This window comes from Sapajus apella, unplaced genomic scaffold (assembly GCF_009761245.1).
Source record: "Sapajus apella isolate SASKATOON/1434 unplaced genomic scaffold, GSC_monkey_1.0 scaffold60, whole genome shotgun sequence".
In the NCBI taxonomy this organism is placed as follows: Eukaryota; Metazoa; Chordata; class Mammalia; order Primates; family Cebidae; genus Sapajus; species Sapajus apella.
In genome coordinates, this window is record NW_022437000.1 from 12,499,381 (window position 1) to 12,512,217 (window position 12,837).

At 43.1% G+C, this 12,837-nt stretch overlaps 1 protein-coding gene across 2 annotated transcripts in view; it reads right to left on the reverse strand.

Annotated features, from left to right (window-relative positions):
- Positions 1 to 642: 642 nt before the first annotated feature.
- The window catches only part of TUBGCP3 (tubulin gamma complex associated protein 3), a 93,320-nt gene continuing 81,125 nt past the window's right edge, over positions 643 to 12,837 (reverse strand). For both annotated transcript variants that reach the window (XM_032246248.1, XM_032246249.1), the window contains 3 exons: positions 10,086 to 10,226; positions 4,419 to 4,535; positions 643 to 1,777 (listed from right to left, as the gene is read on the reverse strand). In XM_032246248.1, coding sequence (XP_032102139.1) covers positions 1,619 to 1,777; positions 4,419 to 4,535; positions 10,086 to 10,226 — 417 coding nt within the window. In that variant the 3' untranslated portion in view covers positions 643 to 1,618. The remainder of the gene's footprint in view (positions 1,778 to 4,418; positions 4,536 to 10,085; positions 10,227 to 12,837) is intronic.

The window sequence follows — 12,837 nt, forward strand, 5'->3', positions numbered from 1 at the left end:
TTTAAGTTGTTAGCCAATCGGGTTTTAGTTTAGATTGTAAAATCCGGCTCCAGCCAATGGAGATCAGACAACAGTAAGGATGACCCCAAATGCTAAGGGATAAATTTGTGTGTTTTCCTTTGTTCACTGGACTCTCACGGCAAGATGGCTAGTGAAAGTACCCTTCCTGCGGTCCAGGAAGTAAAAACTGCATTGCTAAAAGATCCTTTGTCTCAGTGCTGATTCTTCTCTGCAGCATCAAGCATCTATTTCCAACAACAATAAATTTTAGAAAACCTTGCAGTAGAAAAACCTGTTTCAAATTTCTGATTTTATGAATTTTAAAACTAAAATTACATTGAATTTCTGGCCTTTGCCATGGATTCAATTCTGCATGGCCAGGATTCCTGATGGCCCCTTGAAAGGAAATCCATACCTAAAGGAGTCAGATGTGGATTAAGGTAACTAAAGCACTGAGCCTGCGACCTGAGTGGTGGCACTACCTTTGCTTCTACACCAAAAGTCGCACAGTCTAACTTCTTGGTTTCACTGATTAAATAATTCCTATGCTGTACCACATTAAATCGAATCCTATCAACCCTCAACCCCCAAACCAGCAAGTAAACTGTCCCTCCATAAACTATTCAAGAAATAACAAATGCATCTGAAAGATAAGTGCTTTTAATTTTCTAAATTTTCACTTATGCAACATAAAGGCAGATTTATGTGACCTGATAATGACATTTTTACAAAAAACAATCCCCCCCCACCAACATCTTGGTCAGTAGTATATAAATATTTACAATGAAAAAATAGGCAAGGAAAAAGGAAATCTTCATTATCCATGTCGATTTCTTTCCAATGCTTATCAGGAATTTTGAAAATAAAATACTCCATTAACTTTTTCTCATCATTCCTATTTACGCGCCGCTTCAGCTGATGATTCACGGTATTTGGGTTGCACTGTATGAGAGTATTTTTGTTCTGTATCACTCCTTTTTCTATACTATTTTAAAAATCTGAAATAGTAAATTAAATATAAAAATGTAAACTCTGAAAGGAGAGAAAATAAGAATAAATATGTGTAAAGGTAATGCATTAAGATACAAAGGGTCTCACAGAGGTTACTATTTTACAACACTAAAAAAAAATAAAATGCTCTATATATTTTCTTTGTTGGGACATTCTGTTTCAATTTAATTTTTGGTTATGTTAACAAAAATTACCTCTAAAGAGGATGTTAAAAAAATAGCAATGACGTTACCATCTTAACTAATGAATATCCCATCACCCTAATTTTTTCTAAAAGAAATTGATTTTAAGTGACAAATATAAATTATAACATAGAAAGCTTAAGAAGCCTCAGCAAATTATGGTATCTTTTAGCAATGAAGACTTTCAGAGACAAATGTGAACAGCGCAGCCAGCCGCCTAACTTAGTGATTGACAGACGCGTTCCACTCCAACGTGGGAAACACCACGTGGATTCTCCCACGCGCTGCTGCGCTGAAACATGGCGCACTGGTGGGCGGAAGGGCAGGACACCTGCAGCATGCAGTTCCTGGAGGACGCCAATGGGAATCGTGTGTCTGGCAGTGCAACGAACGTCATCTGCAGGTCCCTGGGAGGACCGCGAGCTTCACGTGTGGGAGCTGCGCCGCCCCCTGGTACCCAGAGACACGCGGAGCCTGGGCTCCCGGGCTTTGTAATGCTCATTAAAGTCCAGCCTGAAGCTAAGAAACCGAAGACTCTCGTCAGAGCTGGTCGTCAGTAACACCAAAAACTGCTGCACGATTCCCTAAAAAGAGGAAAAGGAGTAAAATATTATTTCAGAAAAGAGCGACCCACAAATGTATTTCCCATACCCTTAATCCCCTTTGAGAGGGGTGTTTTTCCTTCCAGATCCACAGGCTCTTGGTAAATGCTGGCCATGGGAGGCATCCAGGGAACAGAGCTGCTGGGACCCTGGAGTCCACACGGCCAGTGCACCTACATTAGGAACGGGAGCCCTTTTATAAGGACAAATTAGCAAACAATGCATTTTATTTGAAAGCAGCTAACCAATAGGTTTTTTCACTTTGTTCTTAAGTTCCACAAGAATAAGCAAAACAGGAAAGTCCCAGATGTTGGAACATTGTATTCTTTTTATTTTGAATGCAAAACTCAGTGGCACACACTTCATCTTTCACAGGACTCAGGAGGCCTATTTAGTCCTAGCGCCCGCACTGGAGAGCAAACCGAGAGTGTCGAGAGGGTCTTTGGGTCTAGCTGCTGGACGTGAGGCTGCAGCTGGCCTCTTCACGGGCGTGGGCGTCGCTACCATCTCATTATTGAGGGGCCTTTGTAAAGATGTGCCAGCCCCCAAACTCTGCTAAGACAAAAGGACTGACTGCTTTTATTTCAGGCTGAAAGACTTGCTTACTGAGTACAGGTCCATCCCTGCCCAGTTCTGGAGTCTACTTCATGCCACGGGACACAGATCCGTTCATGGGAGCTGCCGGCCGGGAAAGATACCATAGGACTGCAGAGAACATGGTCACTGAGGCTCCGTGTCCTCACCAAGCCCCTCCCAAGTCTTCACCAGCTATTGCTGCCCCTTCCCAGCTTCCGGTCAGAAAAACGAATGCAGAAGCTCCCAAGTAGGCCTGGAAGAACCGGTCTGGATGTAGGCTCTGGTAACTTCACCTCTGAGCAGGCAAACGCTGTGTGTGTGCATGTGTATGTGCGTGTGTGTGCATGTGTGCGCGTGGGACATCACTGCCTTTTTAGGTAAGGGGAGAAGAAAGCACCTAAGAAGTTACATTGCCAAAAATACAGACAATGACTTCCTATTTTGTGATAAAATTGAAATACAACCATCTGTGAAACTGACTAAAAGGAAACCTAAGACTATTTCTTCCACAGGTTTGACACTGGATGCTCTTTCCCATCAATGTCGAGAAGCTGTTAACACCCTGCTGTCTCCAGCACTGCCACAGAGAGCAGAGACGGACTCCTGCTGTCACAGAAAAGAAACTTCTTTGTAAATCATGACCATTCAGATTTAAGACTGTAATTTGAGTAAAATTAGGATTACAGTGATTAAGATTACTTTTTGAAAAAGTATTAACTCCCTCAGGGAAATGTGTAACCATAAACATCATATTCTCTCTCAGAAATAAGCACGCAGACAAATCTTTAAAATAACCCATTGCTGCTTTGTAGCTGTATGACTGTCTGATTTTAGAGAGTTGTATGGACCTAGCCATTAGGCCCATTCTATTAGAAACGAGAATACATACTGTACAAATAACAGGAGTTCAAGGAGGCATTGTGTAGAAACCCCATCCAACAGGGGTGCCTGTGCACGGAACATGACCGGCCAGTCACTACCCCCTTTTATAAAACTGCAAGAATGCAAAAGTAGGCCAAGGTCAGAGTAAGACCACTTGTAAAAGGGGCAACGTTCCTCCTTAGTTATCTTGAAGAGAAATAAGTATTTAAAAACTATGAGGGCCGGGTATGTAATCCCAGCACTTTGGGAGGCCAACATGGGCGGATCACTTGAGGTCAGGAGCTGGAAACCAGCCTGGTCAACATGGTAAAACCCCGTCTCTACTAAAAATAAAATAATTAGCCAGGCGTGGTGATGCACGTCTGTAATCCCAGCTACTGGGGAGGCTGAGGCAGGAGGATCGTTTGAACCCAGAAAGCAGAGGCTGCACTGAGCCAAGATCACACGACTGCACTCCAGCCTGGGTGACAGACAGAGAGTCTCAAGAGGAAAAAAAGTGTGAGGACCTGGGAAACAAACTAGGTGCCCACAGAACAGAGCAAGTGAGGTCTCACTTTTAATTCTGAATCACACGAAGGCACCAGCACACAAACCCACATCGTTGGAGGTCTGGAGGCTTGATGCTCCACAATTAGTGAGCAGAGATGGAACAGAAATATTTTCCATGAAATCTTTTCATCTCTACCTCTCTCACTAAGATCACATTGAGAAATGGAGGAAATGGGAAATGGGACCCACACATGGAGGCAAAAGCAGAGTTCAGACGTGCCCAGCCTTCCGGGGTCTACACCCTGTCTGCTGGCTAGCCAGCCCCTCTCACCGAGGCTGGACAGCTGCCTCAGGGACAGTCCCCATTGGGAGTCACTGGGAGGCCCAAGTGAAGGCAGCAGAGATGCCTGCAGGTCCCTGCAGTCCCACCACGGGGGAGCATAGGGACCACTCCTTGGCCAGGGTTCTCACTGGCGGCACATTGGCACTGCCCAGAGCCCAGGCATATATGAGTCCCCCAGAGGGTCACAGGGTCCACTGTGGGTGCTACTCACACCTACACAAATCAGTGGCAGACCAGCAGGGCTGACTCAGCTCTCATTACGGTGAAAGCAACTGTCAGGCACAGAACATGGGCAGAGTGGTGTGAAAAGCAACTCTCCATCCTCATACACACCTGGTAGAAATGTGTCAATATTCGCAACTGTGAGCACATTTTTGGTATAGATTCTTTAAATTCTCCAATCCTCTTATTTTCCTCCTCTTCCTCCGCCGCCGTCACTCCCCACTGGCCCTGAAGAATCAAAAGTGCCAAATGTAAGTAAAACCATGATGGAAAACGGATTATGGAGTGAGGCTGAAACAGGAATGTGAGGAGGGGGAGATGCCTGCTTTTTATGCCCCTCTGTACCCTTCAACACTTTGCAATGCCTTTCTGATGCCAGACTCGCTCTAGCTTACTTTTTCAATTAACAATGTATCTTGAGAATATTTCGTATGAATACCTCTGGGCACACAGAGAACTGTCTCTGTTTTTTTTTTTTTTTTGAGACAGTTTCACTCGGTCGCCCAGGCTGGAGTGCAGTGACGCGATATCAACTCACTGAAACTTCTGCCTCCCGGGTTCAAGCGATTCTCCTGCCTCAGCCTCCTGAGTGGCTGAGATTACAGGCACGCACCACCACGCCCAGCTAAATTTTGTATCTTTAGTAGAGAGAGGGTTTCATCATGTTGGTCAGGCTAGTCTCGAACACCTGACCTTGTGATAGGCCCGCCTCCACCTCCCAAAGTGCTGGGAATACAGGAGTGAGCCACCGTGCCCAGCCCTCTGTTGTTCTTAATATCACATTGTATAACACGTAACAATGTCTATAATTCATCTCAAGCTGACACTTTTCAGTGTGATAAACAGCCTTTATCCTTCTCTCTGGTGTACACATTTTTAGACAACAAAGACAGTATGTGTGAAGTGGAATCAGCTCGCTCAAAGTGTCCGCACCCTTTAAACTATTATCTTGACTTTAGTGAGAATGCTTCTAGTTCCCTAAGCATGGTCTATTTTTTGGTACTGGAGATAAACCCATTTATTTCTGTTTTTAAGATTATTTTCAATCAATGATGAATTTGACTAAGTGTCTTCTCAGCCTATATAGGAATTATAATTTTTTTTTTTTTTTTTTGAGATGGAGTTTCACTCTTGTTGCACAGGCTGAAGTGCACTGGCGTGATTTCAGCTCACTGCAACCTCTGCCTCCCAGGTTCATGCGATTCTCCTGCCTCAGCCTCCCAAGTAGCTTGGGATTACAGGCATGAGCCACCACGCCTGGCTAATTTTGTATTTTTAGTAGAGATGAGGTTTCACCATGTTGGCCAAGCTGGTCTCAAACTCCGGACCTCAGGTGATCCGCCAGCGTTGGCCTCCCAAAGTGCTGGCACTACACTGTCCTGTGGGCTGCTTCTGGACCTTACCCTGTTCCACTTACTTGTCTTTCCTTGAGCCAACTACTGTGAGCTTACTCTAGTACGAATTCACATTCCGTCAGCAGTGTGAGGGTTCCTTTTCCTCACATCATCGCCAGCATTTGTTCATGCCCGCCTTTTGGATAAAAGCCATTTTAGCTGAGGTGAGATGACATCTCATTGTAGTTTTGATCTGCGTTTCTCTGATGATCAATGATGCAGGGCACCTACTCATACGCCTGCTTGCCATTTCTGTCTTCTTTTGAGAAATGTCGATTCAGATCTTTTGTCCATTTTTTAACCAAATAACAAGATTTTTTTCTGTTGAGCTGTTGGAGCTCCCTATACATTGTGGTTATCAATTCCTCATCCATGGGTAGTTTGCAGATACATTCTCCCGTTCCCTGGGCTGCCTCTTCACTTTGTAGACTGTTTCCTCGGGGTGCGGAAGCTTTTCAACATGATATGACCCCTATTTGCTTTGGCTACAGCTGCTTGTCAAGTATGATTCAAGACATCTGCCCAGACCAAGGTCCCAGAGTGTCCCCCAGTGTTTTCCGTCTTCCATCTACGTCTTTAATCCATTTTGATTTGATTTTTGTACATGGCAAGAGACAGGGGTCTAGTTTCATTCTACACAACCGACTTTTGCAACAACAACAAAATGCCAGCTTTCTTTCCTCGCCTCTTCTTCCCCTCGGCTCACAGCCCCGGCTGGCCCATCGGTGCAGGAGCGTGTGTGTCTTGCTCTGTCTCAGGGATGTGCTTCCAATATTTCACCCCCAGGTATCATGTTTTGTTATAAGATTATTCATGCAAACCTTTTTATCAGGTTTTACTTGGTATTAAATGATCTTTGCCATCTATTGAGATGATCATATAATTTTTCCCCTTTAGTTTATAAACATGAATTACATTATTTGTATTAAAATGATAGAAAGAGATATTCTTGTATTCTTGGAATGAGCTGAAACTTATTTGTAACACATTATCACTCTGATCTATCAGTGTGGTAATACTGTGGACTTCTCCATCCATGTTTACGAGGGAGACAAGGACAGAGAGCAACAAAAGCTAAACTACCTAAATGCTTTGTTCCGGCATCAGGTTACTATTTTAGAGAACTACGTTCAATTCTGTTTTATAAGTAAATCGATCCCTAAAAATTAAAAGCCAAAATGAAACCGATTAATCTAATTGTGCACTGAGTTGATGGAACAGCCTTAAGGGAGCAATTATTTCAAAGGACATTACCACGTGGAATTTGAATGCATCTATTTAGTGGGAAAAGTCTTGGCAAAAAATTTAAAAAATATATTAGAATAATAGAGAAAGTATTTTTCTTTTCTCCCTCAAAAACAATTGCAAAAAAAGTAAACAATTTTCAAAACTATATTGTTCCCATATCAGCGGCAGGACTCTCACTTGGAGACAGTCACACGGATGGGTGCGTGCACGGACGCATCATCGTAAGACCACAAATAATTCAGTATGATCCTGTCAGAAACCAAGGTTTTCAACACTTAAGATACATTTTTAGGGCCGGGCGCGGTGGCTCACGCCTATAATCCCAGCACTTTGGGAGGCTGAGGTGGGTGGATCACGAGGTCAAGAGATCGAGACCATACTGGTCAACATGGTGAAACCCCGTCTCTACTAAAAATACAAAAGAAATTAGCTGGGTGTGGTGGCACGTGCCTGTAATCCCAACTACTCGGGAGGCTGAGGCAGGAGAATTGCCTGAACCCAGGAGGCGGAGGTTGCGGTGAGCCGAGATCGTGCCATTGCACTCCAGCCTGGGTAACAAGAGCGAAACTCCGTCTCCAAAAAAAAAAAAAAAAATACATTTTTAAAAATGAAAGAAGTAAGTCTGTTAACCCTACATCTGAATTGGAAATATCACTCAAAATGCAGGGGTGTGAGAAGAAAGGTGGAAAGAAACAGAGGAGCCATGAGGAGAAGGACCCTCTGGGGCCCTCCACTCAACAGCAGCCTGAGAACATGGCGGCACGGGTGCAGCAGGCAGGCGCCGCTTGGGTCCCAGCACGCAGCCGGGGCTCTGTCATCTTTCCAGGGGGTGCCTGGCATGATCTCTTCAGAACTTGCCGTGGACCTCAGGTCTAAATGACTGCTTTGAAGATTATCTTGCCTTTTGAATTTAAATAATTTCTCGGATGTGGCTTTTGCTTGTGTGTCTCTTCCTGCCTCCTTAAGCAAATCTAAATACAATACCCTGAACCAACCTGGACTTGGCCTGTGCACCCATCCCACTTGGTAAATTGTCCGAGAGAACCTTCCACTCCGTATGGAAGGCTGACAGGCTGTTAGCACAGGGTTAAAATCCTAAGGATTGATTTTGGTCAACTTTTAGATAATTTAGTAATTCTCTAGAAGGGAAGCTTCTCTGGGGCATGTGGCAGTCACACATGGCAGTGGCCAGCATGCACTGAATGCCTACTAGATAAGCGACAGATATCATCACACATAGATAAATGACTCTGTGAGGTCATACTCCTTACCACCCATTTTACAAATAAGGAAACTACATCTTGGAGAGGAGAGCCACCCAAAGCACAAAGCCAGTAAGTTATAGAGTTAGGGTAGAATCATGAGTACGTCTGACTTTAAGTTATCCATAGGGTTGCCTGGACCAGCCCTAGGAGATTCTGTGTACCAACTCTACAACACTTCAGAATTACCAAAATCTTCTTTGAATAATGAGATCCCTTAGCGACACAAATGTTTCCAAACTACTCCAAAGAAATAACTTGTGCTCCCAGTGGCTGAGGTCTCTCCAAGCTACATAGGCCCTCTAACACAGGTTTTAGGGGAAACAATACTCAAAAGTAAAACTAACCAACCAAACTGTATTGACTGAATAACATCTTCGACAATCCCAAAAGTAAGTGCAGCTATAGGATATTAATGACAGACACATGCTGAGAAATGCATCATTAGGTGATTTGCTCCCTGTGTGGACATCACCAAGTGCCCTCACACAAACCTCAGTGGTGCAGCCTACACACACGGTGACTTCAGGGCACTGCCTATGCTCCTAGGCTGCAAACCTGGGCAGCGTGTGGCTGTACAAAATGCTGTAGGCAACTGTGACACAATGGTAAGTATTTGTGCAGCTAAGGTATCTAAACACAGAAAAGGCACAATGAAAACACGGCATTATAATTTTACAGGGCCACCGTCATATATGTAGTCCGTCATTGACCAAAACGTTATGTGGCACATGACTGCATCTTGAAAAAGTAAAAGATTACACAGATTGTAGTAAATAGAAGAAATCCCATAAACAGCCAAACTTGCTTAATAAATCATTCCACAAGGTCCTGAAAATAGCCTTAGGTACAGCAATTTGGTTCATATACACATATATGTACACACATACATGCATGCACCTGTAAACACACGTATATGCAATGCACACACACACATATACACACATACATAAACACCTATACATATTATATATACACATATACTTGCATTACAGGTATATAAACATACATATAGTCTCCAACTGAAGATGGTTTGACACGACTTTTTTACTTTAACAATGTGTTTATCAGGGTACAAGTTGAGTATCCTTTATCTGAAATGCTTGGGACCAGAAGTATTCTGAATTTCAGCTTTTGCAGTATTTGCATATACAGAATGAGCTATCTTGGAGAGGGGACGCAAGTCTAAATATGAAATTCATTTATGCTTCATACACACCTTAAACACATAGCCTGAAGGTAATTTTATATATTTTTTATAATTTTCTGCAGGAAACAAAGTTTGGTGTACAGTAAGCCATCAGGAAGCAAAGGGATCAGGCGTGGAATTTTCCACTTGTGACAGCATGTCAGTGATGAAAAAGTCTGGGGTTTAGGAGCACTCTGTAGTTCGTACTTCAGATGAGGGGTGCTCCACCTATATTAAATACGCTTTCAATATGGAATGAGCTGACTGGGACACAAGCCTGCTGTGAGTTAAGGAGCGGCTGCAGATGCGCAAATTTGCAAAATGCAGTGTGGTGCATGATCCGCGAGCTTCCAACACCACAGCGATGCAGCGTGGAGGCAGCTGTGGAGGCTCCAACAGGTGGTGTTGGTGCTGTGGCACTTAGTGATGAACACGGGTGTGAGGCCGATGCTCGTGAATGGGCTGCTTTTGTTTGTTTTTTGAAACAGGATGATGATGATGGTGAGGGTGACCCCTCCCTCTTTAAACCCATCCGTACTTTCTCAGGACTTCAAAAGCAGCATAGGCACCTCTCAACCTGGCTGACCATTCTGGCAAGAAAGTTACGTGTTGGCATTTGTGATTATCGTGTGTGGCAAGGAGCTCATTATTCAAATAGAGAAATTCATAAGTGTAAATACCATACCTCAATTTCACGCTGTTTCTTTTTCTCTTCAAACTGTAATCGTCTCTGCAGTTCTTCCAGAGCAGCTCTGTATATGGCATCTTGAGCATTCTGAAGTTCAATAATTTGATCAAACACAGCTCTAAGCTGATTTAAAAGTGCCTGAAGAGAGATGACCATGTTTTATGAATAAAGCCTCAACAGGCTTATTTTCTTAAAAAAAACACTGATAATTAATGAAAAGACACTATAAAACAAGATATCAACTAAAATTCTCAAAGTGTTCATTAGCTGCTCGTTCATTCCCTCACCACACACTTCCTGAACCCTCCTGCTGAGCAGCGCCATGCTGGGCACCAGCAAAACGTGACCATCCTGCACCCGCACGCACCATAACGAGAGCAAGTACGACTGCCTGGGTCCCACGGTGGGCCAGGGCCTCTCCGGAACTCATCTCCATTCCTCACAAGCTTAAAACTAAAGTTCTGCCCTGCATTTCAAAGCTGGACAGCAGGTGGTTACAAGGAGAACTATTTCAAGACTTAGAAAAGAATAGGAAAGTATCTCCAGTTGTTTTAGATACAGTAAAAACAGTTAATGAAAATTATGAGAAAGGAAATACTTAGTAAAATATAAAAAAGCAAATTCAGCAAGGTTTTTAAAACGTGTATCCTATTTTATACCAGGAATAAAAGGATGCCTTAATATCAGGAAAAACTCCTAATGCTTTAAACATACATCAATGTCACAGCAGTCATCTCCCGTTCATTGCTTGTAACTGCACAGTAATCTTCAGTATACAACTACTATACTTGGTTAATCTTTCTCCTAGTGTGGCATGAAAGCACACAATGAAATCTACAGAACAAAATCATTTATGTAAATTAAAAATGTATACACAGAAAATACCATCTATATACCCAAGGCCATAGAGGAAACACATTAAAACTGATGCAAGCAGCAGGGAAGGGGGTAGAGGAGGGAGGAATTGGGGTATTGGCGGGGAAGGGGTTCAAATTAAACCCAAGAAAATATGAGAGGCCTTTCATGGACCACTGAAGGCAGAGTTCCATGACTGAAGAGAAAGGTTAACTCTACCCTCTGCCATCTTAGGTTTGAAAAAACACACTAACAATCTCAGGGCGGAGCAGGGGTAATTCCAATACTGCAGAAGAAAACTGTGCTAAAATCCAACACCCACTCATAATTTAAATAAAGCATCTAAGCAAACTAGGCCTAGGGTAGAACCCTCTGAGTTTGGTCCTATCAGATGTATTTGCAAACAAAACAGCCAGCGGAGAGGCAATAAAGCACCCCTCGAACATCAGGAATGAGAATGGGATTCCCTTTGCGTTTACAGTCAGCCCAGCTAACACTCAGATGCATGAAAAAGAAGCAGAGGCAGGCTGTGTGCAATGAAAGAAACAAAACTGGTTTTACTTATTAAAAAGATGCACCAAGAAAATACTAGAATAGAAAAATTGGAGATCAAAGTAACAAAATCAGTACCATTTCAGACCAGTCAAATTTGTCAAATGTAGCAATAATGTATCAAAGGATTTGCAAGAAGTTTATAGGAGAAAGATGACATAACTGTACTTGAGAAGCAAAAAAGAACTGAGGTAACAGGAGGCTCCAGGCCCGTGGCTGGGAAGACACGGTACCATCGATTTGGGGAGACACAAAGATTAACACGACTTTACAGCTGATGGAAAGCCGCCTCTCATCACCACTGTCTAATGGACTAATACTATTCCGCAAACATATTTTCCCTTATGAATGGATGGCGATGCATGGGCTCAGAATTCATTTGCTAGGTCACAGCAGCACCATTCACAACTGAGTTCACGCCTGAACTCAAGTGAGACAGAGCTGAAATGAGTATTTGCTGAATGGGTTTTGGAACAAACTCAGGCAGGAAAACTTGGTATTGTGCAGTGAGCAGCCCATGCTCTCTTTCACTTACTACAATGCACGTATGCAAAACAAGGTCTTCAAATTACATGGCAACGAAAACAATGTGGGCTCATTCGGCAAATGACAGAAGATGTGATCAAGCGATGCTGTTCCTAACATAAGACAACCACGTGATTAACAGGGCATCTTACGAGTTCTCATCTTAGAAGCTGCTCTGTCCTTTTGATAGGGTCTTAAATAAGCAAAATAAAAGGTAGAGATGGTTTCATCTGTTGTTTTCAGTAAAGATTTTCTAATTTGTTTCTTTATGTAGTCTAATGAAGGATAATTTCTTATCTTTGGGAGAGCTGACCTATCTACAAGGTGGCCCACTGACATGGACTTCAAGCTCAGGGTTCTGCTGGCAGTCTGTCCGCACAGGGCACCTGCAGGAGGACGCTTTGGCAGCATCAGTGGTACATATTCACTGTGCAATTCACAGTTCCTCTCAACACCGCGCAAACACGAAACAAAAAACATGCACAGCCTCCAGCTTCAAGATTCTATGCATCAAACTGCCTTGGTTTTCTTAGTGATACAGTAAAATGTTATAGTTGAAGTTGCTTATGTCAATAATGGATTGTTTTAATCTGTTTTACATACTGGGTATTTCTTTTTATTAAAAAAATAAACCTCATTTTAAACAAATCATCAAATTAAGAGTAAAGCCATCAGCAAAGGCAAGTTCAGAAATGATCACGAAGCCTCTGGCGCGATCCCTCAACAACGTCGGGGGGACCAACTCACACATGAACACCCACTTTCACCAGAGCAACATGGTACAACTCACACATGAACACCCACTTTCACCAGAGCA